The 25,248-nt window shown below is 41.0% G+C and overlaps 1 protein-coding gene across 12 annotated transcripts in view; it reads left to right on the plus strand.

Annotated features, from left to right (window-relative positions):
- MYT1L (myelin transcription factor 1 like) overlaps positions 1-25,248 on the plus strand; it is a 476,122-nt gene that overhangs the window by 270,776 nt on the left and 180,098 nt on the right. For all 12 annotated transcript variants that reach the window (XM_090032827.1, XM_090032818.1, XM_090032800.1 and 9 more), the window contains exons 3-5: positions 19,848-19,902; positions 20,085-20,118; positions 20,419-20,481. In XM_090032827.1, the coding sequence (XP_089888953.1) occupies positions 19,848-19,902; positions 20,085-20,118; positions 20,419-20,481 (152 nt within the window). The remainder of the gene's footprint in view (positions 1-19,847; positions 19,903-20,084; positions 20,119-20,418; positions 20,482-25,248) is intronic.

Genomic DNA, 25,248 nt, shown 5'->3' on the forward strand with positions numbered 1-25,248 from the left:
CCTTGGTTTTGGTTATCCTGTAACGGGATCTGCTCAGGCTACCAGGATCTCCCCACCTCATCCTATGCTTATCTCATTTTTATTGCTCCAGTTTTCTGTTGCAGATATCAAACTTATAAATTAGAACCACAAAACTATTTGTTCAGGTATTACTTTCAGGGCATTCTTAACAAACTGAGAAATGCTGGGCTGGGTTCTCACCGGAAGCGTTCTAGATTGAAATGCTAGGTGCACTTATCAAAACTTTCTCAAAACTTTTTTTCTTCTCCAGCATGTTTTTTTTAAGAGCACAGACAAGGTAAGATGAAAACAACAAATTTGTGCAGTTCTCTGGTTCATTATGGAGATAGATCTCTTGCCTCTTCTTCTGCTATTGCACTTGTGGAGTTAAAAAATGATTCTTCTTCCAATAGTTCATCTCTACTGTGTCTCTGCACACACTGCTATGATATTTATGGTAACTAGAATGTCACTAGCTCTCTGGGGTAAACAAAGAAAGAGTTGTTCTGATGAATTTCATTTTAAAATGTATTCCTATTTATTTATAAATTCAGGTATTTTCATTAATTGATCTAAAAAGGATTTTAGGATTTAAAGAACAAACCACCAAAAATCTTCTATCTGGAGCTGAGGATGTTCCTGCTATTAACTAAAAATGCAATACAAAAATAGTTACTGAACTAACACAAACAGTACGGTACTGCTTCAGCCAGTAACCAGGGCAGGGATTTCAAATCTGAGTTTTCATCCGACCTGTTCTTACCTACCATTAGACACACTACCTTAACTGCCCTGATTTTCTCAAATGCCATCTTAAATAGACTTGATTTGCTCAAAAGGACAGACAATTCAGTTGCAAACCAAGGTTAGGAAGGAACATAATACAAAGGGAAGAGGACTGTTTTTTTTTTACACCGAGGGGAGCATCTATGCTTGCAATTAGGGCACAGATATAAATTCTGTTGCAGTTTTCACCAGATTTTATTTCTCCCAGGCACAGTGTTAATATGTGTCCCTGGGACTGCTACACATTGAGCCAGCACAGAGCAGCCCCAGGCTGGCAGGGTACTTGTGCCGGGGGGTGGGGGGAGGGGTCAGTCCTGGGCTCTAGGTGGCTGTGTCTCGCAGCAGAGAAGCTAGTGGGGGCACAAGGGTGCTACAGTACAGGGCTAGCCAGCAGGCAGCCCCTGCACTGTAGCTCCCTCATGCCCCAGCCAGCCCTGGTCACTGTTTACATGTGCATTGTGGTGGCATAAATTACTCCGTTGTAGAATAGTACTTGTTCCAGACAGTACTATCCAGTGGCAGACATAAATACTTTACGGTACCCTAATGTGGGTGTACATGCGAATGGTGATGCTTTACTACAGAGCTAATTAGACAACTGCAGTAAAGTGCACATGTAGATGCACGCAGGGAGTTTCAGTGCAAGTCTCTACAGCTCCCAACTGTTGCACCTTGAGCCAGTTTCACAAGTCATAAGTCGCCAAACAATTTTGATTCCATGAGTATTTCCCCATGAATTTGGACTCCTATTAATACATTCTAGAAAGCTTGGTATTTCATTGAATCATAACATTATAGAGAGGCTGAGGTAACAGGAGCAATCACTGTATTTCCTGCATACTGCACTCCCCCATATAAGACTTCCACCTTAATTTCTGAAGGCTGGATGCAAAAACAAGATTTTTCCAGAGTCATGGCCCTTTCATGGAAACACTGCCCTGCAAAATGGCTGCAAGATTCTCTTTCTCTATGCAGAAGAAGGATGGGGTACAGATCAGTGTGAACCCTTTCATAGCCACTCTGAAATCCATGGCTTATTCCAGGGTATCCAGTTCATCCAGGTAAACAGGCTCCCTCACCATCTAATAGAAAAGTGATATAATGGTGCCTAATTTGTGCACACCTGTCTTCCCTGTATCCTGGTGTAATCTACATTGCAGCTGGAGCATCAGTGGCCAGTGGACCACCTATGGCAATGGCTGGGCCAGCAGCAGCCATGGCTGATCCACTTGTGTCCCCTCTAAATCAGTGCCCAGGGCTGATGCCCCACTGACTCATCACCAGTTATGCTATGCTTTCACCCTTCACGCACAACTGTGTTGGTGGCATAAAAACAGTTTGTGCCAGAAAGTGACGACACCTGAGATGATCGACCATAATTTTAAATGCCCCTACTTATGTCCTTAATCCTGATTATAATATCATGCAAACATAACTGGAAGTAACCAATACTGTCTCATTCAGCCACCATAATAACTTCAGAGGGATGGGAACAGGAAATAAGATGCTGGAGAGGAAAGTAGAGGTGGAAGGGACCAAGAAGTCCCTTGCTTAAGGCAGAATCACCCTTCACTAAACTATCTCTGTCAAGTATCTGACCTGTTCTTCATTTCCAAGAATGAAGATCCCACAACTTTTCTATGTAACCTGATCCAGGATTTAACCACCTGCACAGTCAGAAAGTTCTTCCTAATCTCCAATTTAAAAATTCTCTGCTGCAGTTTGGAGGCTGTTGCTCCTAATCCTGTCCTCTACAGACACAGAAAAGTCATCTCCATCCTCTTTATTAATTACTTTTTAGGTATTTGAAGATTTTTATCAAATCTCCCATTCAGTCTTTTCTTTTCCAGATTTACTAATCCTAGTTCTTTTCCTCATAAATCATGTTTCACAGGCTGTTTATCATTTTTATCACTCTCTGCTGGATTCTTTCCAGTCTGTCCATATTTTTCTTGAAGTATGGGATCCAAAACTGTTTGTAGTATTCCAGGTAAGCCTCACCGATGCCGAAGAGATTGGAAGAATCACTTCCATTGGTTTGCAAGAGACACTCCTGTTGATACAATCCAAAATGCTGTTGTCCTTGCCATTCCTTTCCTTGCCTTGCCTTGCCTTTCCTACAAGAATCCATTGTTGGCTCACATTCAGCTTATGTTCTATTGCAACTACTAGGTCCTTCACCCAACTTGGTGTCATTTGCAAATTTGCTAAGTGTGCACTTAATCCCATTGTCCAAATCCTTAGTAAAGATCTTAAATAATACTGGACCCAGGGCAGGCCACTTCATAAGTCCTCCCAGCTAAACATTGAGCTATGATGACTGTTCATTTCCAACTACAAGAATCCAACTAGTTTTGTATCCATTTTACAGTTCTATCAGCAAGTCTGTATTTCCTTAGCTTGTTAATCAGAACATCATGTGGACAAAAAACTTGCTGAAATTAAGGTGTATCATATTCACTTCTTTCCCCCTATCCACAGAGCCTATCACTTTATTATAGAAAGAATTCAAGTTGGTCAGACATAAATTAATCTTGGTGAATTTATGTTGGCTGCTCCTGATCATTCCTTTCTCTTGTTAAATTTCTTAATGTATTAAGAAAAATCTTTCTATCTGGAATATAAAAAATATCTTTCACACAATATTTACCTCAGATACAGGAATGGATTCTATATAGGTAGGTTAGGATCTTATATATGCAGGTTAGGATTTGTCTTTAGTAGTCTACATGTGTTAAAAATGAGAGACAATCAGCTATCACAGCAGTGGTGAAATAGAATAAAAATAAAATAAAACAAAGGCATATTAAAAAAAATGGAAATCAGACCCTACACAGGCTGACTTTATATTTCAGAGAAATTCAGGAACACTTTTGTCAAGATAAGTTTTATTTGAAACCTGTGGAAGTAAGGATTTGCAACAAAAACTTTGAGAGAGTCTCAAGTATTGTGGCAGGGCTGGGAATACTTTAATATAGCACATTTGTAAATGCCTTCCAACAGTCAGTAGGTCTTAGATGTAACAATAGCAATACCACAATACTTCCTTTCATCTGTACCCTGGGAAGATATTTAGATTTTTGCTATATATATTAAGCTACAAATTCATACGCATCTGTTTTCTGATTTTTACTGGGGATGGTTTTGTGCAGGTCCAGGGCAGAGAATTTTCAATTAATATTTTATTATTACATTTCTCCTCTTTCTTTTATTCTCTTTTTTCATTGTCCAATACAGTATTGTTGTTTAAAAAATACAAGTGAGTAAATGAATAAAGTAGGTGCTCCTTTTGTATAGAGCAGCCACAATAAATAGGGATCTTCATCCGTGTTTAAGTTGTGTTAATTATGTTTGTGGTACCATAGTGCATATTTTGCTTGTCTCCCTTATTATATTATCATTTAATTGTTGCATTTCTAACAAGAATAAGCTGTTTATAACATATGACCACCAATAAACATAGTAACCTATAGAATAACAACAGTAAATACTTTTGATATCTTATGGTTCTCAAATAGCATGCGTGCCATCTCTCAGATCAGAAACAAGAAACAAAGTTTCAAACACCACAGAATAGTGAACTAGATACAAGTAATAGTATTCAGTGTATGTAATGATAACAGTAATCATCTGATTTTAAACCGGCTAACAGGATGTTTTTCCATCCTCCTTTTACTCCGGAGGAAATTAATTTATTAAAGTCTAAGGCACGGGCCTCCAAATTAAATGCAGTTGGTTGGTAATAAAGCTTTTCTCATATTTGTTTATCTGAAATGTTTGTTGGCTGTGAGTACATATGAAGGAGAACTAACACACTTCTAATCCTATTTAATGAAATTCAAAAAAACGTTTCCATATTTCCTTGTGGTACCTTGTACATAAAATGGTATATTGATCTTTCATATACTGCTGTGTCTGTCATCATCTCCAATAACTATAGGCCTGAACCAGTAGCTATTAAAGTTAATGTCTTGACACTGACTAGATCAGGATGAAAACATCCTAGGTGTGATTTACAGGGACAGATTTTTGAAATTATCTTTCAGACATTTGGTATAACGTCATCAAAACTGAGGTCCTAAATTGCATGAGCACAAACCCTGCACATATAAATACATTCACATACTGGTGCTTGCAAACACCTACTTACATGTACTCTTACATGGCTTGTACCCACAACTGTGTCTGTTTTTGATACATTACTTTACATGTGTCTTTGTTCTTTTTCATTCTTTGCCATGAAAATTGGGAGCCCAAAGATATATAAATTGTTAATAGGTATTTTCACTTAGGTTTCTGGGAAATAATTAACGATGTCTTTTTCCAGACATGGATAGTAGGCAAGTTAATCATATAGAATAGATCAGAGAAGTCTTGTTTACTGACAAACGTGCATTTTGTTCATATTGCTTCCAGAGGTTACCTCAGGATGTTAAAGGTTTTTAGCAAGAATATTCTGATACTAACTTTAAAATAAATGCACCAGGCATCGTAGTTTGCTTCAGAAAGTGCTTACTCCTATTTCAAGGCTACAGTGTGAATGGGTCTATCAATCGTCTGGCCATGTTATTCAAAGGTCCATTCTTTTCATAACCAGTCCCCCATCTTTCTCAGTCTGCATGCACCAAGCTTGCCTGCCATGACTTTGATGTTTTCCACGGTTCAGTGGAATTTTGTGCGGCGCGTACAAAAATGTCCAAAATTGGGACTGGTGGTCCCTGAGCTAATTGAGGGCTCCTCCACCCCTACACCCTCACCCGTGCCTCTGGGTAACATCCTGTCCACTCTATAAGTCAATGTCAATCCGATCCTACCAGAAGTGTTGGGGAACGACATCCTAGAGGCTTCTGGTCTTTGTGTGAGATGTTCCACTCATTTCCTCCTCCAGGTCTGATCCTACCACTGGTGCCTCTCCAAGGGAAGGGCCTCGTGCCCCTCCTTTGTCCTCTTTTAGCTGGGTCACCATCTGGGGTCCTTGCACCTCGGTGGGTTCTAAGGCTCTCCTCCGCCCTTCCCCTGCCAGAGCCTGGTGCCCTTGCACCCCCTCAACAGCCGACTCACCGCCGAACCCCAGCTTCTCCGCAGATCGCCCCAGGGGTGTCTTACCGCTGCCCCAGAATGTCCGGGTTCCATGTCGGGCAGCGTACATCCGCCCCTCCACTCTCCTGCCGGCAGCCGGCATCCGTCCCGGCATTTCCGGTCCCGCAGCTCTCTCTCCTGGGTTTGACTCTGGCCCATCCTTTAAGTGGGCCATCCCATCCAGGGACCTATAGCAGGTGAGTGTTCGCTCCGCCCCCCTGGACCTGGGGTGAAGGGGCTTCCCAGGGTCTCCCAGTCCGGGCAACTCCTGGACAATCAGATAGGAACTTTCTCAAGCAAAGTGGAGTACTTATAGGACTTCTTTTGAAGTCATTTTCCACGATGCTCTTCTGGTTCTCTGAATAAGTGAGCTTCTGAACCATGAGAACAAGTCAGTAAGTCCATTTTCTGTAGAACACCGGGTTGTTTTCCAAGTAGTCAATCAATCAGAAGTGTGGTTGGTTTCCCCCATTGTAGCTATCTAGGTCTATGTTGAATATAATTCAAAATAAAAAAGGTTTGAAGCAGAGCATTATAGTGATGACATGTTTTAATATATTCAAATTAAAGCTACAACCAAAACTGTTACCACTTTGACTGGAATTTATATCACTGTACATTGTTTGCATATTGCATGGTCTTTATTCTGTGTGTAAGCTTAGGAGCTATACTGTATGTGCTGATTATTTAAAGACCTTGATATACTATACCAAGGCATTATTTTTAAATACCAAATATATCCATATTTAGGTATGTGTACTTGTTTTGAAAATATATACTTTCCATGTAAGATTCATTACAATCCTTTCAGAGTTTGTAACTCTTGGTTATAAATCTATACTTTTGGGGCATATTTTATAGACCACTGTCTTCAAAGCTCTAGTGGTTTATATTCTCCAAAGCTCTTCCCTTCAGGAAAGGTGTGAAATTTCTATGTCAGACCTAAACCAGGGTACCCCATAGCAAAAGATGTGTATATTAAATGGTATTATTTATTTTATATTAGAGCTGATAGAACTCTGCAAAATGGCAGCCCATGTATTGTGTTTCAAAATATTGGCTATCCATGAGAGCTTCCAATAGGCCACGGTAATTTTCACAGTGATAGAAAATGTTTCTCCCCACTCATTGATCTATGACTAATGTTTAGAAAAGTTAACTGATATTGAAAGTGTTTGTGCTGATTCCACTTTTTCTATTCTTGGCAGACAGTGAAATATAGGACATAATCTGTGGTGCAGGCAGGACCCAGTCTCCATGACATGTTCTGAGTCACAGAAGCATGCACAGAGCTTCTCAAATGGCTGTGGCTCAGAACATCTCTTACACTTGAGTCCATCCTGAAGAACACATTTAATTCCTATATTCAACAATCTGCCAAGACTAGAAAAGAGATCTGGACCAGTACAAATGATTTTGTACTTAAAGATGTTGATAAGTTACTAGCACAAGCTAAACTGATATAAGCAAAGGTTAAATGAGTATAAGCATGTCAACATTTGTGTTTCACAATGCTCTAATTAGATCCATTTTTAAATCAATTTCATTAAATGCGTTCACTCTTCTAGTAAAGGCAAGGCCTTAGGAGGGTCTCAGCAGCTTTGCTGTCTTACACGTTAATAGAAATGAGAGCAGATGACTGTACTGGACAAGAATACAATGTAGAAGTGAATGGTCAGGGTAATTAGTGACACAGTATGACTTGTTCATTTGGACTAAGATTTAGATTAAGATTTCATTTGGACTAAGAGTAGTTCTAATTTACCAGGCCTAATATCCTACCTTTTGTTATGGTTAAATAGCATATCAGACTTAAGGGAACAAATACTGTTAAAAAATCATTTACTCAAGTGTTTTTGATCTCTTTGGTTTTGCTAGCTTTGGGTCTCTGGACACCAGTCATCTTTGTTGGGTCCTTTAGTTTCCAAAGTTCAAATTTTCTGCTGTAGATGACTTGTTATTTTGGAAGTACTCTTCAGTCTAAGTAACCCCATGAATACATTTAGTATGCAATAAACTGAATGACTTATTTGGCCATGCTTACTGGAAGGATTAATAAATTGCTAATGTTCAAGTCTGGACCATTAAATTTTTCATCATCATCATCATCAGACATAGGTTTATTCTCTTTATATGTTATCTTTTGGGGCAAGCTAGTAGTCTGACACAAGCATTTTCCATCAGGCCTGATACTTCCTGCTTTTCCTGTATGTTCCCTTTCATTCTTATAGCTAAGGTTGGATTTAGGTTAGTGATGATCTTCTGGAGTGGTATGAGAGTACATTTGACCCTGTACTGCTGATTGGAGCTGTACAAAGATCTGGTATTTGATTTATCAGCAGAACCAAAAAATAAGAAAAACATTTTAGTTCAGAGAAATCTGAATTTAAATTATTTCAGATAGCTGCTTCAAGACAAACTGAAATATTTCATTTTGGGTCATATGAAATTTTTTATTTGATCCAAAATAGAACATTCCATGTTTTGGAAGCTTCTAAGCAAAACAAAAAATAAGAAAATAAAAAATCCCACAGGGTTAAGTTTTCAAAGCTTCCAGGATAGGAGGTGATGGTCATGGTGCTTTTTTACTGCATGCGGTAGCTGTGGAGCTGAAAAAATCAAGTTCAAATCCATTCTCTGTCTGAGAGCAGGCATTTGAATCAGGGTCTTCTGTCTCTCAAGAGAGTGCCTTTAATATCAGGCAATAGGATATTCTGTGTCTCTCTACTCTGCATAAATTATCTGCTTAACAAACTTAATATTCACTGAGCTAGAAAGAGAGAGAATGGCTGTATTGCCTACTGGTTAGGGCACTCACCTAGGAATTGGGACACCTGGGTACTACTCCCTGCTCTAATGAATTTTTAAGTATTTTGTATAAAGTGGAACATCATCAACCAAAAAGACTGAGGCAATTCATTCCAGAATACATTATAGCATGGTAGATAGTACATTCTCCTGGGAGATGAATTACATGGCTTCAAACCCCCACAGGAAGGAAAACCTGAGGCCCTCTTTACACGTTTTATCTATTACACAATTACACCTTAAAAAATCCAACTAACTATAAGTGATTGCTCGAAAATGTGTAATAACTTTATAGCTTGTTTCAATCCAGGCTTAATTTGCACTGGGGCAATCACCCAGGAACTGGGAGGGCACCCCATGCACCCCTAGGGTTGGAAAATCACAGCAGTGCCCCACTGCTGCCAATGCTGATAGTCTTGCAGCTGAGGAAACTCTCAGTCCTGGCTCTTAGTCCCAGCAGCACCTGGCAGCTGTGGATGCTGGGTCTCAGCAGCACCCCACAGGGCCAGGACCCAAAGTCCACAGTTATGGTACTCTAAGTCCCAGCAGTCATGAGGCACTTATGTAATCTCCCAGCCCCAGGAATGCATGGACCACCCCCATGGCTGGGATATTGTGGTGGCTGTGGTCTCCCAGCTGCAGGGGTGCATGTGGCACTTCCAGTAGACGGGCCTGCTAGCTGCAGGATCCAGCTTCTTACCAGTGCAGGGAGGAGTCTGGGATCAGTGATAAGGTCTGGGATCAATGCACAATCCACAATCACATCTCCTGCCATACACAAGTGGCATGGCAGAAGGCATAATTGTATTGATTGCACATTTGATCTCATTGCATAGTTACCTGTACATATAGAGGGGGCCTGAGTCTCTCATCTCTTGAGCAAGTGACCTAACCACTGGGCTATTGAGAAGCTAGACATTTGTGCAATTCAGAGAAGGTGGGTGTTTCAAACTTGGCATGTTTTGTCCAACATGTACTAGACAGATTTGGTTAAAATCTACACTCCTTTCACCTGCCCCTTCATCTTCAGATGCGGAGAATAAATTCATTCTGATGCTACTATTGATGGAGATGAACTTGCTCAAAGTCAGAGAGCAAGTCCAAATAATATATTCTCCCATCGGTCTGCAAGCAGGACTCTCCATGATATAGAAGTTATGGGTGCATCACAAGTTGAAGGAATAATTTACATTTTACACTTAGTAATTTATTCATAGGCTTATTCTGCCACTTTATAAATAAGCTGTTGCACTCGAACTTTTATCTTAGCAAAGCTCCCTCTCGAACTCTCTTATAAAAGAGTTTGACTATAATGGTGTTTTCCTGGAAGTCTTATTCATTATTTTATAGAATTGTACCATATTACTGTAAAAACTTTAAGCTAAAATTTTAGCTACAAAGGGTGTGCCTGGATTTGGGAGTAGAGGGTGCACAGAGACCCTTTCATTTCCATGTGCCTCCATTCAGACATGGCCCAGTTGTATACGTATCCTGAGCATAGCTTGGGAAAGTATAGTTTGCTATTCTCACTGAAAGTACTGCATAGCACAAAATGCTACCCCAAGCCATCCCAAGCACTTCACTAACCTCTTGGAGTCATTTGTCTAGAGCCAGCTTAGGTACGCATGATCCAGCCATATGGGGCTTGGAAATGTGGTGATGTGGCAGCAGCAGCAGTGTTAATTGCCACTGCTTCTCCGCTGCCAAATTTCCAGAGCCTCAAGGATCCCTGCAGACTGGATGACATGGCTCTGTGGACCTGATCTAAGCACTGGGCTGGGGGTTAAGTACCCCTGATCTACAGTTATAACTAGGATACAAATATCATTCACAAAATTATTGAATTTAGTGGCCTCTGGCAGAGTAGACTTGGCCTCAGCCTCAACCCCTTATGTCTTCACCATACACTCACCCCAGGCTGCTGGCAGGGAGACATGAGTGGGAGCTGTGGGTATGGCTGAGCCACTAAGGAGCGCTGCCCAGCTGTGGAGCCATGGCTTCCCCTCACCCCCATGGGTAGGGGCTGGGGCCGCAATGGACTTTTTCTCTGCCTGCACCCTGCCACCATGGGGAGGGAGGGAAGGAGGTGCCTGGTGCCCCACGGGGGTTGGGCAAGGCCTTCCCGCCACAGCAGTGAGACTCCCAGCTCCATGGTGGGTCTGCCCAGTGTCCCCACAGCGGCAGGACCCAGGGAGCTGCCACGATGCCTCCTTGGGTCAAGCCACTTGCATCCTCAGCACCACCTCAAGGCTGGCCAAGGCCCCATGCCACCCCAGCACCACAGGTGGGAGGGGAAAGGATGCAGTACAACCCACCTTTCCCCCAGGGTGAGTTGAGGAGGGTCTGGTCCAGCAGCACAGATGAGCTTTCCAGATCCAGGCTACTGTGGCACAAGCATGGTGGGAGGTACAGGGACCCTATTACAGGCCTGGGCCCCACCACTGTGGAGGGGCTAGGCAGGCCTACCATGGGACCAAGAATCTAGCTGCTGCAGAAGGAAGCCTCCCTCCCACCCCTGCAAACCTCCTTCCCTCCCTCCCCATAGCAGCAGGATCCAGGCACAGGAGAGGTGCGCAGCCCTGGCTCCACCTGCTGCCCCAGTCCCAGTCCCTTGCCCACAGGGGCAATGGGAAGCTGTAGCTTCACAGCTGGGCTGCACCCCCTAGTAGAGTTACCCTCTGGTAGCTCAGCTGTGCCCATCCCCCCCACCCCATTGCAGCTCCCCACCAGTGGCCTGGGGCCTGCGCAGCACCAGGCACACAGTGAAGACAAAAGGGGGAGGGGGCAAGGCTGGGGCCAGTCCTGCCAGAGAACACTAAACAGTAAGCAGTAAATAAATATAATTGTCATTAACCATATAACCATTTACATCCTTAGTTGTAACCATTCCTCCCATTCACAGCTTATTCTAACATCCTGATGAAGAATACAAGACCATAGTTGCAACAGTATAAATTAAGGGTCAGACATTCCCATAAATCCTAGACTTTTAGGAGATTTAGCTACCCTAGGCATTTTGGCACAATGTTTGTGCAATTAAGGACTAATCAAAAACATACTGATATCAAAAGGAATCTTTGCATTTAATTCAGTAGGCTCTGAATCAGGTACTTGGAGCTGTCCCATCAAAAGGCATAATGTATCTGAAAGCAAAGTCGGGTGCAGTTTGATCCTTCTATTTTCATTTTATAATATCTTAATTCCATTTTCCCTTCCAGTCACTGGCATAATTCTCTCTCCCCCCTAGCCACAACCCCACCTGACAGCTCTTGCTCCCCCATCCTCACCAGAGGGGGCCCCCAGCTGCCACGGCTACAGAGCCAGGGACCTAGGTACACAGCCCCCGGCTCCTGGCAGAAGACAGCAGCTGCTGCAATGGAGTGGAGCCCAGCTCCACCCCTGCAGCTGCCTGCTACCTGCCTGCTACCTGCCTGATGTGGGCTCAGGCAGAGGGGGAGGGGCTGGTCCCTGCCATAGCATGCACTCCTTGTGTGGCAGGGGGACCTGTGCCCCACAGATATGTGCATGGGGCGGGGGTTGTGTGCTGCTTACTTTAAACTCTGCTGTTCTTTGCAGCACCAAGTTGCGCACGCTGGGCTGTGGAGGCCCTGGAGGAGAGCAGCAGAGCTTGTGCCTGAACTGAGTAGTGCGCAGCCCCTGCCCCAAGCACAGATCTAGGAGGCATAGGTGCCCTCTACCCCACTCTCCCCCCCGCCTCCAGGACTGTGCACAGTGGCAGGGAGCAGTCCTCACCCCACCCCAAGCCCATGGTGCACAGCCCCTGCCCCATGCACAGATTTGGGGGGCATGGGTCCACCCTGCCCCTGGGAGTGTGCACAGCAGTGGCAAACTGTCCCTCCCCCACCCTGGATGAGCTACCCGTGACCCATCCCACTCCCCACAGCGCCTTGTGTCTGCACATTGCAGCTCCAAGCCCGAAGCCCCAGCCCTACACAACTCCCTTCTTCCCTCCCTATGGGGGCCTCTGTTCCCCCTGCAACTTACCTGTGGGAGCTGCTCTCCAGGCTGCCTGGTGCCGTATGTCTGTACATGCAAATGGTGCCCCCTGCCTGACCACCCTCCTCCTGCTCCCTCTCAGCCTCCTGCAGGCTGGAACTCTGCCAGTCTGCAGAGAGCTCTGTCCAAAACTGCAAAATCCACGGGTTTCTCTGGTAAAATGAGAAATCCACGTTTGCCTCTAGTAAAAGGTAAAGTTCACGGTTTACTCCATTTTTCATGGGAAACGGAAAACCTGGATCCCTGCTCATAACTGTGGACTTTGGAAGCCCTGAAATCCTCAGTCCTGTCAAAATTTGTACAGCAAGTGTACCTAAGAGCCTCAGGTGTTGGAATCCTTGGTTCTCCAGCAACCTATCAGGTAATTTGAGAGGAAAATAGGCAGGTTTCCTATTGAAACCTGTGCTTTTATTTGATGTTCCTTTAATTGCAGGAAACTGTAATTCCTGCAGTGGCCTCACATATCATGTCCTTCCTCCTACTAAATAGCCCCCTGCTTATGTATCCAAAGATCATGTTCACCTTTTTATCTCCAGATTTGCACTAGCTAAGAATGGTTATCTAAGTCCTTTTAAATGTCGTTGCATTCCAGGATTCTGTCTCCCAACTTGTGTGCCCCACTTTGTGTTCCATGTTACAGAAACTTTGTCCTATCCCAAGTGATCCAGATTAGTCTAACAGATCTATCCCTAGTATTATTTATCACACCCCCAATTTGTTTATTATCTGCTAGTTTAATTAAGAACAATGTTACCTGTTAGTCTGTCTTTTATATAACTAATGGTGATATTGAATAGCATTGAAGTCCCAAAACAGATTTCTTTGAAACAAAATTAGAAATACTCCAGATATTTTCCATCTATAGTTGTATCAGTTAACCATTATGGACTACATTAGTTGTGTTTAATGCTGATTTTATTTTTGGGATGCTTTACAATAGAATTCTAAATGCATCACAGATGTCTAAGTACACGATAACAACAAAGTTATGTTTATTAACCAAACTTCTTATCTGATCAAAGAGCGGTATCAAATTCCTTCAAAAACCACATTACCTGCTTGATAAAACAACGTTGATTTATCTTTCATTTTCCTACTGACTTTTGAGTGTTTCCTAATTGTATCCCAGGTGAACTTTTCCATGATTTTGCTAGGATTGATACCATGTTAAGTGGCTTATAGTTTTTCAATTGGTAGTTTGTTCGTTCTGTTTCCTAGAACTTTTCCAGAGTTATGAAAAGAACAATAATTGGCTAAGCCCTTTAATAGTCTTTGGAACAAGTTATCCCAAATTGCTGATTTAAAAATGTTTATTGATTGCCATTTCTTATGCTTCCTGGTTATTGATGGAAACATATTTGCTTATTAGTTTAATATAAGAATATATTATCCCATTATTTGTTACTACATAAGAGAAATATTTTTTGACTATTTCATTTCTTCCTTATCTGTTTAGAAATTCAATATTATTACTGTTACTACTACTACCAATTGTTACTTTAACTTGCCTCTTATCAGGGTGGTTTTTAACCAAAGAAACCTTATTATATGTTTCTGGAACTGTGGTTTCAGACATTTGATAAACCATTTCCAATCATCTAATGTATTTTATGTTTAAAAGTTTCCCTCTGCTCATTTTTTCTCAAGTTCTTAGCTTTGGGTTCCTGACTATTTAAGGTATCAAGTGTAATTAATATTGGCTAAGCCCATTTTCTATTTGCACATAAGTGAAATTAGGCCATGATAACTTGTGCCTTAGCGACCATCAAATTTTAGTTGTCAATGCATCTTTATGCATGAGAATGAAATGTAGTGTAGAATTACTCTGAAGTGGCCACAATACTTCTTGTGTTAGACAGTTATCATATCACATTTTTAGAAACTCCAGGAATCTTTTACTAGTGTCAGGATGAGATCTCCAATGTATGTCCCCCAAGCTACCAATCCTCCATAGTAACACAATTTTTCTTTCTATAAATGGAAATTAAAGGAGCAGCTCATCCTGTTTACATGATGATTTGGTTGCCTATTACAGGCCTTCTCTAGAACCTTGTCATGTGATACATGAGTTACAACAGGGGTCCTCAACTTTGTGGCCACCTGAGCCAGATGAGTGCCACTGGGCCAGTCCATGGGCCAAACAACATCCAGCATGCCAAGATCAGGCCATGGGGCCTGGCACTGCTCCCTCCCCGCCCCAGGAGCATGGCACTCCCCTTTTCCTCCCCTGCGCACTGGGATTGGACAACAGGGGCCTGGTGCCTTCCTCTCCCAGTGTACCACAATGGGGCCTGGTGCTGCCCTTGCCCTGCCCTGTGTGCTGGGATAAGGTACATGATCCACTGTGCAGGGTCCAGGGTTCCTCATAGGTCTGGAAATTTGGCAGCCAGGGAGTGGTGTCACTACTCCCCACTACCAGATTTCCAGACTGATGGGGAGCCCCACCAACCAGATCAAACATCACTGTGGGTTGGAGGCCTAGGATCCCTAAGTTAGATCATTGATCCATAAGCATTCCTGTTCTTCTGGCCTGTCAATGACTTCCTGGTAATGGAATCTTATATAGAAAGTGCCAGCACTGTCCTCTTCTGCTCACTCTTTATTACTAAATAAGTTTATGCAGTGTTTTCAACATTCTAGACGTATGACTTATCCCATCAGTCATAACTTCAGGCTATTCCAGAAGTTTTCTTTTCAGAAAGCATACTTCTCATTATTCAAGTTTACTTCTCATGCTTCTGGCCTTGGCATATGTATTAGTATTGATGCTTCAGGTTCAAGTGTGCGCATTTGTAATGCATTTGTCTTTTGGTCCTTCTCCATAGCCCTCCTGACTACTGTAGTTCATCTGTGATCCAATCCATATACTCCCTCTAGAATTCAGTCCAATTTTCCATGAAAATGTAATGTAAATATCAAATAGAAGTCAGATTAAGTCCTTGCTGGTCACTAAGGCTCGAATCTTCTCTTTCTAAGTAAATTTGACATTCCTTAGCATTTCTTGATGGAACTAAGGGTTCCCTAGGCCTTGGAGAGCCAAAGATGCAGCTACTTTGTCTAGACAGCTTCATACTCATACACGGGATTATTGAATGTGGTTGTGAGCCTTCAGCAACTCATTTTGTCTACACACTCACATCCAGCATCAAACACAATATATGTGCAGTAGGATGAGGTCTGGATTTGGTCCTACTGTCAAGGAAGCAAACCTAAGTACACTAAATCTCATTTCAAATCCCTATGCCCTGACATTGGACCTGGGTGTTATGGATCTCCAGGTGCAGATTCAGGATTTGACAAAGGGAAGTCTGAGAGTAGAAAACCATGCTGAAAGGGTGGCTGAACCCCTGCTTTCAGCCTCCTCCTCCTTCCCCACGCACTCGTGTGGGCAGGCCTAGCAGGAGCCACTAGAAACTTTTAGAAGTCCCCAAAGCAAATAAGAACTCCCTGTTTCCCTAATGCTCACTCAGATCTTCTCCTTTCCCATTCTTCACTGCTGCTTTCCCCAATGTCCCTGGGGCACAGGAAAGCTTCAAAGCTGTTCCTGCCTGCTTCAGCCAGACTGCATGGGAGCTGGGCTCAGCTGGGGCAGCAACAGTGGCAAGGGGCCTAGGGTGGGTTCCCCCACCCTGCCTGGTACCCTGGGAGCAGATATGTGGAGCGAAGGGGTGGGATTCTCATCTGCTTTGAGGATTTTAAAAAAGTCCTCCATACTGAACCAGGGTATGGTTCAGTCCACAAGAGGGCAAAGGGTGTCCAGCCATGCCACTGCAAGGCATCTGGATCTGCCCTCATGAATCTCTCATTTAAAGGGTTTTCCTAATGCATGGTTCTTTCTTCTGCCTGCCATGAGATATGCACTAGCTGTATCTTGATTTGAGTTAGACTGCCTAAGTTTGATTAAAAAATATATGAAAACTTGCTTTTTACTTCTTCACTCCTGAATATACAAACAATATTATCATAAGTGGAACTAACATAATTTATGCTTGTTCTGTTAGCCTAAGATGATAATTAATTCAGCAGATTGTTCAATGGTGGATTATTCCACATGATTTTTTTTAAAGTGTTATAGAATCATAGGATCATAGAAAATGAGTGTTGGAAGGGGCCTCAGGAGAGGCTCAAAGTGGGACCATCTCCAACTAGATCATCCCAGCCAAGGCTTTGTCTAGCCAGATGTTACGCAAAGACTGAAGGTTGGATAATTCCCCTTTCGGCAATTTATGAAATCATGGCACATTTATTAACACCAAGTTGAATCTCAAAGAAAGTTATAGGAGCTACCAAGTATGCTGCTTTCTTGTTATTAAAATGAAAAGAAAATGAGGCATATAATGGGTATTTGCTATATGCCAAACAGACTGTTCCATGCAAGGACACAAAGCGGGCAGCTAAGCTACATGTAACAGCCACAAACATAGGCATGTTTACTTCTTTTATACATGTGCTACGTTTTTCAAAAGAGACGGGTAGTTAGCTGTGCTTGTTTGAAGTCAGGCAGAAGGCAGGGTAGGGTTACTTTATAAACTAACGCTGGGTGTCAAACTCATCTGGCCCCACAGGCTAGATAAGTGGAATGGGGCCAGTCCACAGACTGGATGAATGGCACAGGACTACATCAGGCCAACAGGTCAGCCCGCACAGGCATGTATCCTGCACTGGCTGGAGAAGGTGCCACCCGTGGCACATGTCCCAGATGAGCCCCACATGAGCGTCACATGCAGCTCAGTTCCATACTGGCAGAGCAGGCTCTGCACGTGAGTCAACTTCAAGACCCAGGGGCAGCACAGGGGATAATGAGGATCCAGGGCCAGATCTGGCCCACAAGCCATATCTTTGAGAACCCTGGATTAACTGAATCAGAGGTGCATAAAAAAGTGTAACTAGAAAGAATCCTGTCAAGGCCAGACTCTAGAATTCAGGGAGTTTCCTCAGAAAATTATCTTCACAAATGTTAGGCAACCATCTCCTTTGGCTCATGACAAAGAATCATATTCTGGGGAAGAGGTTCTGCTCCCGAGTCATGGACAATGGGCATATGCATAGATCTCACACCACCTATATGAAAGGAGGCTCAGCTACTTTTGCAGTACTGTCATGTTTTTGCATGGGCCTGGTAAAGGGTTCTTGTGTGTTTAGGGTTCCACAAAAGAAAACTGGGCAGGCTGAAGGAAAACTGGAGGAGTTGCAAGAACAGACGTTTTCTTCTCCCGACAGAGATTCCAAAGCTTAGCACTGAATTCCCTTTGTAAAGATCAGTTCAAAAGGATGTCTCTGGGGCAGCCATGGCCAGAATCAGCCTAATCAGTTTAAACTATGCTGCCTAGACCCAGAACACTGAAATCCAAAGCTGAAGCGGTGACTCTGGGAATGGCTCTTCCCTTCCCCTTTGCCCCACACATTTTCTGGCTTGGCTGTGTATCCTGTTTAGTGTAGACACAATACTGGTGTGGGGGAGCTCCATAAAAAGGTCCTCCCCAAGTTTTCCTGGGCCTAAGTTACTTCCTGGGTAGTTTAAACCTAGGAGAGAATGATTTAGCCCAGTTTGGAGCTAATTGCTCTCTGCTAGCAGCATATGGGTGTTAGAAGGACAGAATGTGTGAAAGATTAATTGCAAATCATTGGAGATGGTGTTTCTGAGCTTTCATATTTAAGGATAGGGTGTGGCCGTTTTTAAGCAGTAGAGAGAAGTATATGGGTACAGATCCCTGTAGTTTTGCATGAGGGAGTTGACACCAGTCCTATCAGGTGTCAGTCCAAAAATAGTACCCTAAACTGGTGATAACTAAAGTTGTGTGTGGTCCTGGGAAAGCAACCTCCCTGCCTATTTGAGGGTTCTTGATTGCTAATGTTTGCTTTGAAACCTTTAAAGTAGCAGTTCTATGCATATGACCCTAGCTGTGTCTCTCTAACTAGGCACCAAGCATGTCCTTATCCGATGTGCCTGATTCTCTACCTCAGGGTGGCCAAATTGCCAGTACAGGTGGCATGGGCAGCCTCTGTGTGGCATGTGGCAGATTAGAGAGGGAACACACAGCACAGTGGCAGCCAGGGGAGGAAGCAAAAAACAAAGGATCAGATCAGGCAGGGAACGCATGGCTGGGAGCAGAAAGCAAAGCAGCAGATCAGGCAAGGGAGGGGCATCAGAGTAGCACTTGGGGCAGGAATGGGCTAATTTATGGTTTGCCTGCCAAAAAGATTGGCCCCCATTGCTCTAGATATTATACCTAATGGGTGAAATACATTTTCCCCTGGTAAGGCCTTTGTTTCAGCACATTGCAGTAGAATCTGCATTTGTCTTGTAGAGGATTAAAAAGGGCCTTTTTCTGATGCCATGCTGCACGCTGCAAAAAACTGGGAAACGAAGACAGGATGTTACTTGTTTCATAGACGTATCAGAAAAAGCCACATCAACCTATGATACCATATAAGTCCCGGTTTATTATGTCATCTCAAATCTGATAAAAGCCCCTGTATCTTACTGGTAAAGAATTATGGTTGTCAGAATATTTACTATTGCATAATTAGTTACACAGGGTTGGAGTGCTGTTTATAAAATGGAGGTATTAATATAGCTACATGCAGTAATTAAGCACTTTATTTAAACATGAGACAAGACACCTAGACAGTGAGATACAACAGCAAAAGACAAAATTCCATATTAAATAGTAGTAGATATATGATGGCTAATTGTGTCCCTTTGTTCTCTTCTCATTCACTCCTCTTTTCTTTTTCCCCCACTCTAAAGCACTCTGTTACAAAGCAACCTATGTTATGGGGCTACTTGACCTTAGTTTCAAAAACTGTACAGAAATCTATTGCACCCTTATTGCAAAATACTTCAGAGTAACCTGGATTTCTTTTCCAGAAAATCCATTTAGAAAAGAGGAAAACTATTGCACTTACAATTTTGCAGAATTTATTATGAAAAAGGGCATATAAACCAATTGATTAAAGCAAAAATTATCACATGCTTTCCGTTTTAAAACAAATAACAGGATCCTTAAAATCCCCTTTAAAGTGGACTTTCCCTTACAGGATAAAATGGAATTAAAATATTGTCAATAAATTGTGTGAGAGACTGTATCAGTCTGTGCATTGATAGTCTGTGCATGCAGGATAAGAACATTGACTGCCTGCTAATCTATTCCCAGATGGAGGTGGATGCAGACGAGAAGCGCCATCGCACACGCTCCAAAGGTGTTCGAGGTACGTCTCTTGCTTCAGTAAATCACTCAAGGCCCCCGCTCAGGGTGACCTTCATCCTCCAGAATCTCTTTGCACAATTCATTCTGACCCTTGCTTTTACACAACCTTTTTGGTAATTTTCTGTAGAAGAGGGGTACTTGTAATAGATGATAAATTTTTATATATTTTCCATCTCTCTGCAGTTCCCGTGGAACCAGCCATACAAGAGCTGTTCAGGTTAGTGCTCCGAGTGTAAAATGTATCCCCATTAGCAATTTAGAAAATTCATGCCTTTTAATGGGTATAATGCACTTTCAAGTTCATTGGTGGTTTGCTCATGCCCTGCTGCACTGATGAAATTAATTCCCCTGAGACTTGCTAATAAAAAGCATCCCCTCTTTTTTTCCCCTTCAGTTATTTGATTTCTCTCTTTCTGTCTTTGTTACCCTCCATCTCTGTAATACCTACTGCCTGCTTTTAGTATAATCTGTCTGCAGTGCACCGGCACCTACATAATTAATTCTTTCCTTTTTGCAGCTGTCCTACTCCTGGCTGTGATGGCAGTGGTCACGTTAGTGGCAAATATGCAAGACATAGAAGGTAATACCTCTAATTTTTCAGAAAATAGTGAAGAGATTTGGTAAACAAGTTATCTGACATGACCTTGTTTACTCCCCAAACAATGATAAAAATTAGAGGCTGAAAATTCTAAAAGCCATTCTGGTTTTGTCCATTTTTTTTTCTGTTTTTCCTAACTAGCTTTGCCCTTTTTAGTGAAGATAGTCAAAACATATACATTTTCTATCATATCTTAGCAGAGTATAAAGTGGAAACTAAAACAAGGCAAATGAGGACAAGTCCCAAATTCTCTTATCAAACTATACTCTATCCATCCTAATCATATAGGTGATAACTTTGAATGTCAGGCAAAATCTGAAACACTCTTTTGTTGAGGACACTTGTTCCTGTTTCCCATCATCTCTCAGTTTTTGTGTGCAGTTCTGTAGATCATGTGTGGCAAATTAAAAATTGACCTTAGTGACATTTTGGTGCCAGCGTGACTTCTGTCATTTAATGTGTTCATAAATGGAATGAAAACATAAGCTTTTGAGCAAAGAGAGTTCAATGATCAGGTTAGATTCAAAGGTCAAAGTCTAGGACAGATCAGTGATAATGAGACTTTGGATTCAGATGATTATATTATAGTCATAAATACTGTTACTTCAGCTCCTAAACCGTGATGAGTGGAGAGATCTCCAGCAGGATAATGTGTTTAGCTTTTTATTGTTACTAAAACATCAGGCGTGATTACATTATATATATACGTACCTGAAAATCATTTAGAATTTGATCTTTACATGTCTATATTCACAGTGTAAATGTTCGATACAGCATGTGGTACATATAGATAAACAACTTTAGTTTCTTCTGCAGTTTGTTAATGCATCTCTTTGCAACCCTGTGAAAGTTACCTATTAGTTACTAAGTTGTTGAGCAAATCAATTTTTCTTATCCATGCAGTGCTTTATTGTCTTATTTCGTCTGACAACTATTGTAGAGGACAAAATGGCTGACTTTTGGCCATTTCTCTGTCAAACCAGAAAAAGCCATTTAACGTAATATTAAATTGTCTTAAAGCTTTTGTAGTTTTTTTGTTGATTCTTTTAAAGACCACTATAGTTTTAGGTTTTGAAGAAATCATTGTGATTTAAAGAGTGCTCATTTCACACCAAATATGGTGGCTACTTTGTAATAACGATATGTTGCCTAGAGGTTAAACTGAGGTAACAGCTACTTTCATCTGTAAATTCAATTTGATTCTAGGTGTGTGGTTTATGTGTAAATCTGCTCCACCCTCTCATATGCATCTAGTTTCTTTTCAATAAATCATTTGTAAATCTAAGGCTATACAAAGTTATAAAATTAAGAAAAAATGAAGGTAAACTATGTTGCAAATAATCTTTTGAAAGCCATTTTAAAGGAAAATAAACAGATTTTGTTTTTCTGTGTTTAACATATTAAAATTTCTTACCCTAATCTGTTTTATAATAGCTTTTTCAAGGATAGCAGTAATTTGGTTCACTGATTTAGCAGAAATATACTAATCATTTTCCTTAATTTCAAAGAATATATTTTTATTTTCCTCATAAAAATTCAAGCTTCATCAGTAATTAATGAATGACACCAAATACTCCTTTTTCCTTTAGATATTCCATGAATAGTCAGCAGTTAAACATGATTATAAGTTCCTTCCCAAGAAATCAATGGTACACAATTTAACTAAGCGTATTTCTTACAATTTAGATGTATTGTTCAAACACATTATTTTTTAACCAAAGGAAGGAAACAATTTCTAAAGGAAATTTAATTTTAACAGTTGTATCTCTTCTGCATCACTGCACTTTTGCTATGCATGTTAGTGTGTCCTATCACCCTTTCTCACTTGTCAGAATGGGGAATAGATGTATGGTTGGGCATGATTAGGTGCAGTTTTGAGCTGTTAATTCTGGATTTTGCTTTTTTAACATGATTCTGGTCTGTCAATAAATGAACAGCCTGAATCTTAAGTGAAATTTTGGGGAGACACAAAGTAGAAAAATAGGAAAAGTATCAAAACCTCTTTCCCCCCTAATTGCTGAAGTTTCTGTCTGTCTGCCTGTCTGTCTCTCTCTGTCTTTTTGCAACTCTGTCAGTCCATGAGTCAGGTTATATTCAGCTAATAGACCCCTTACTCATTTGACTAGAAAACACATTTTTGTGGGAGTTTATAACATAGTGTCTGTTTCAGAAAGATCAAGTTTCAGTTATTCTATCAAATTGTACCAACAAATAACAACTTTAAGATATTTTGAAAAAAGTTTTCCTTCTTAATCTCTCCTCTGCTGTCCCCCATCATAATTGTTTGGAAAGGAAAAAAAAGGCATTTAATGTAAAAAGAATAAAGACCCTCGTAAAGAATGCCATGTGTTCCAGGGAAGCACCTCGCTGAACTGAAATCCAGCTCAGTTCCATTCAGCCCTACATAGGAGTTTAATGAGGTTATGACCTTTCCATTCACAATAACAGACCAGCTCATTATTATGAATGAAATGTGTTTGCTTCTACTAGTCGATGCATTGAGAGTCCACAGAGATTGGATGATCTTTTTTTTTCTGGATGTTTTGAATTCTCTAGGATTTCTGATCTTTTCTGCTTACAAAAGCATGTGACATAATTTTTATTCCGTTAATAGAACCATGCCATCAAATGGTGGCTAACACTCAGACCTCTTTAACTTAAACCAAAAAGAAAATAAAGACAGATCTTTAGATGAATGTTTTATTGTGTTGGAAAATATCAATCTGGAAAACCAGAATGTAAAGTTTTGGTTTTAGGGATATAAATGCTGGAGTATTTTATGCCCCAAGGCCTACACATATGGGCTAGTATTCTGGAGTTCTATCCTCCTGCGGGGACCTTATATTCATACAAGTGAATGAGAGTTATAGGGGTTCTCCTGCATGACTCAGTTTGTTGGATTCAGTCCAGTTTTGGACCTAAGATGTACTACTTGATTGTGTTAATGCATAGGTGCATTTTTTCTGCACTGGGCAAAATTATATTTTGAAATTACACACGTGTAAGAGGACTAATACAGGTAACTAACTACCTCTATCAACATATGCAAAGTGACTGATTACAGTGAGGTTATCCATACCTAACTTAGAACAGACTGACCCGTGTTGACAAATATGTTGTTATGCATGACGAATTTTGTTTTAAAAACACATTATTTATGCAATAGGTGGATATGGTCTTTCATACAAATAAATATTTAGGTACATCAGAAAAACCTGAACTAGATCCTATTAAAAGGTCTGGGGTATGTGCAATGGGCTACTGTGAAGCTGCCATAACATGGGTGTTTACAACTTTTTTTTTTCAAAAAACAGAAGCAATTAGGTTCTATTATAGGCTAATCCCTTGCAAATACCACACGCTTCAAAATGAAGGCCATTTTTAAGAAATATGAGCACAAAGAAGAAATCTTAAAATTGTGTACTAATATTTTATATAATTGAAAACAGCTGAAGCCATTGTACTGAAATTGTTAAGGGGAAAAAATCCTTTTAGGCTGTGACTATGTAAATTAAGTTTCAGTGAAGAAGGAATTTTTAAGGCTGAATCATAAATCCTTCAGATTTGTAAAGGGAATACTGATGGATCCCTGACTATAATACTGAGCTTCAGCTTGATTGCTGAAAAATCAAAATTTGGTTATAACAAAAAAGTGCAAAACCAAGCATTTCACACAGACAAAATTCCTTCATGCCCTGTGATCATACTGCATTTATAAGCCCCCCTCACCCCCTTTTTTTCCTATATAACATTAATGGAGCCTTGTGCAAAAGCAAACAACTACCACATTTATGAGTAGGAAACGTAAAAATAATGTTTGCATCTATAATATATGAATCTTCACCAACACTATAAAAGTCTTTTGCTTTTATCAAGCAAAACTTTGTATCAAATAACTTTAATATCAACCAGCTCTTTGTTGCTTCAGTATGCTGTCTCTGTTCCTTATCATCTTTTAAATTATACAGATAGACTTGTGATCATTTCTAATTTTTAAGGATGGAAACAGGAGATTTGTTTGTTAAAAATATATATTAATACTTTGCAGTTTAGCACTGCTCCTTTATTTTTTTTAAATGAACTATATTATTGTTGTGGCATTTTAGTTTATGTTTTAGTTCTGCCCTTTTTATAATAGACTGAGTCAAATAATTCAAACCTGAAACTTTAAAATTAAAAGACTCAAATGTCTTTCTCTTATTAGAAAATTATTGAATTTTCTGTGGCTTGTTGTGCCATATTTCTTATTCAAATTTTTTCATTTCATATACCTTTTCACCCACCAGTTTGATTGCCATGGCTGCAGCCGTGGGTGAATAATTGCCTGTCTTCACAGGAGCATGTTCTGGAGCTAAAGTCGAGTGCTTGCTTCCTGATGTATGCCTCATTTGGATTCTGCCGACAGCCTAGAGGCTGTATTATTCATGCCTTGACAGATAGCACTCACTAAAAGCATTGGAACAGGGCCAGGTACTGGCAGAGAGATAGTGGAGCATTGCAACTTGCAACTGAGAGGAGCATCTATAATACAAAAAAGAGAAATCCTCATACCTCCCTTTTACTGGTTTCACTTTGATGGAAAATTCATTTGCATCAAAATAAAATACCCTAAAAATAAATATATTTTTTTCTAAACCATGCTCGAAAGTTTAACACAATTTTCCACATTTAATTGCAAAGCTGATTTTAATTAGTAAGGCCCTGCATGTGAAAAATGAAGATTCACTTGGGTGAGTGTAACACATTGCA

This window comes from Crocodylus siamensis, chromosome 1 (assembly GCF_052110815.1).
Source record: "Crocodylus siamensis isolate JL-2025a chromosome 1, ASM5211081v1, whole genome shotgun sequence".
Lineage (NCBI taxonomy): Eukaryota > Metazoa > Chordata > Crocodylia > Crocodylidae > Crocodylus > Crocodylus siamensis.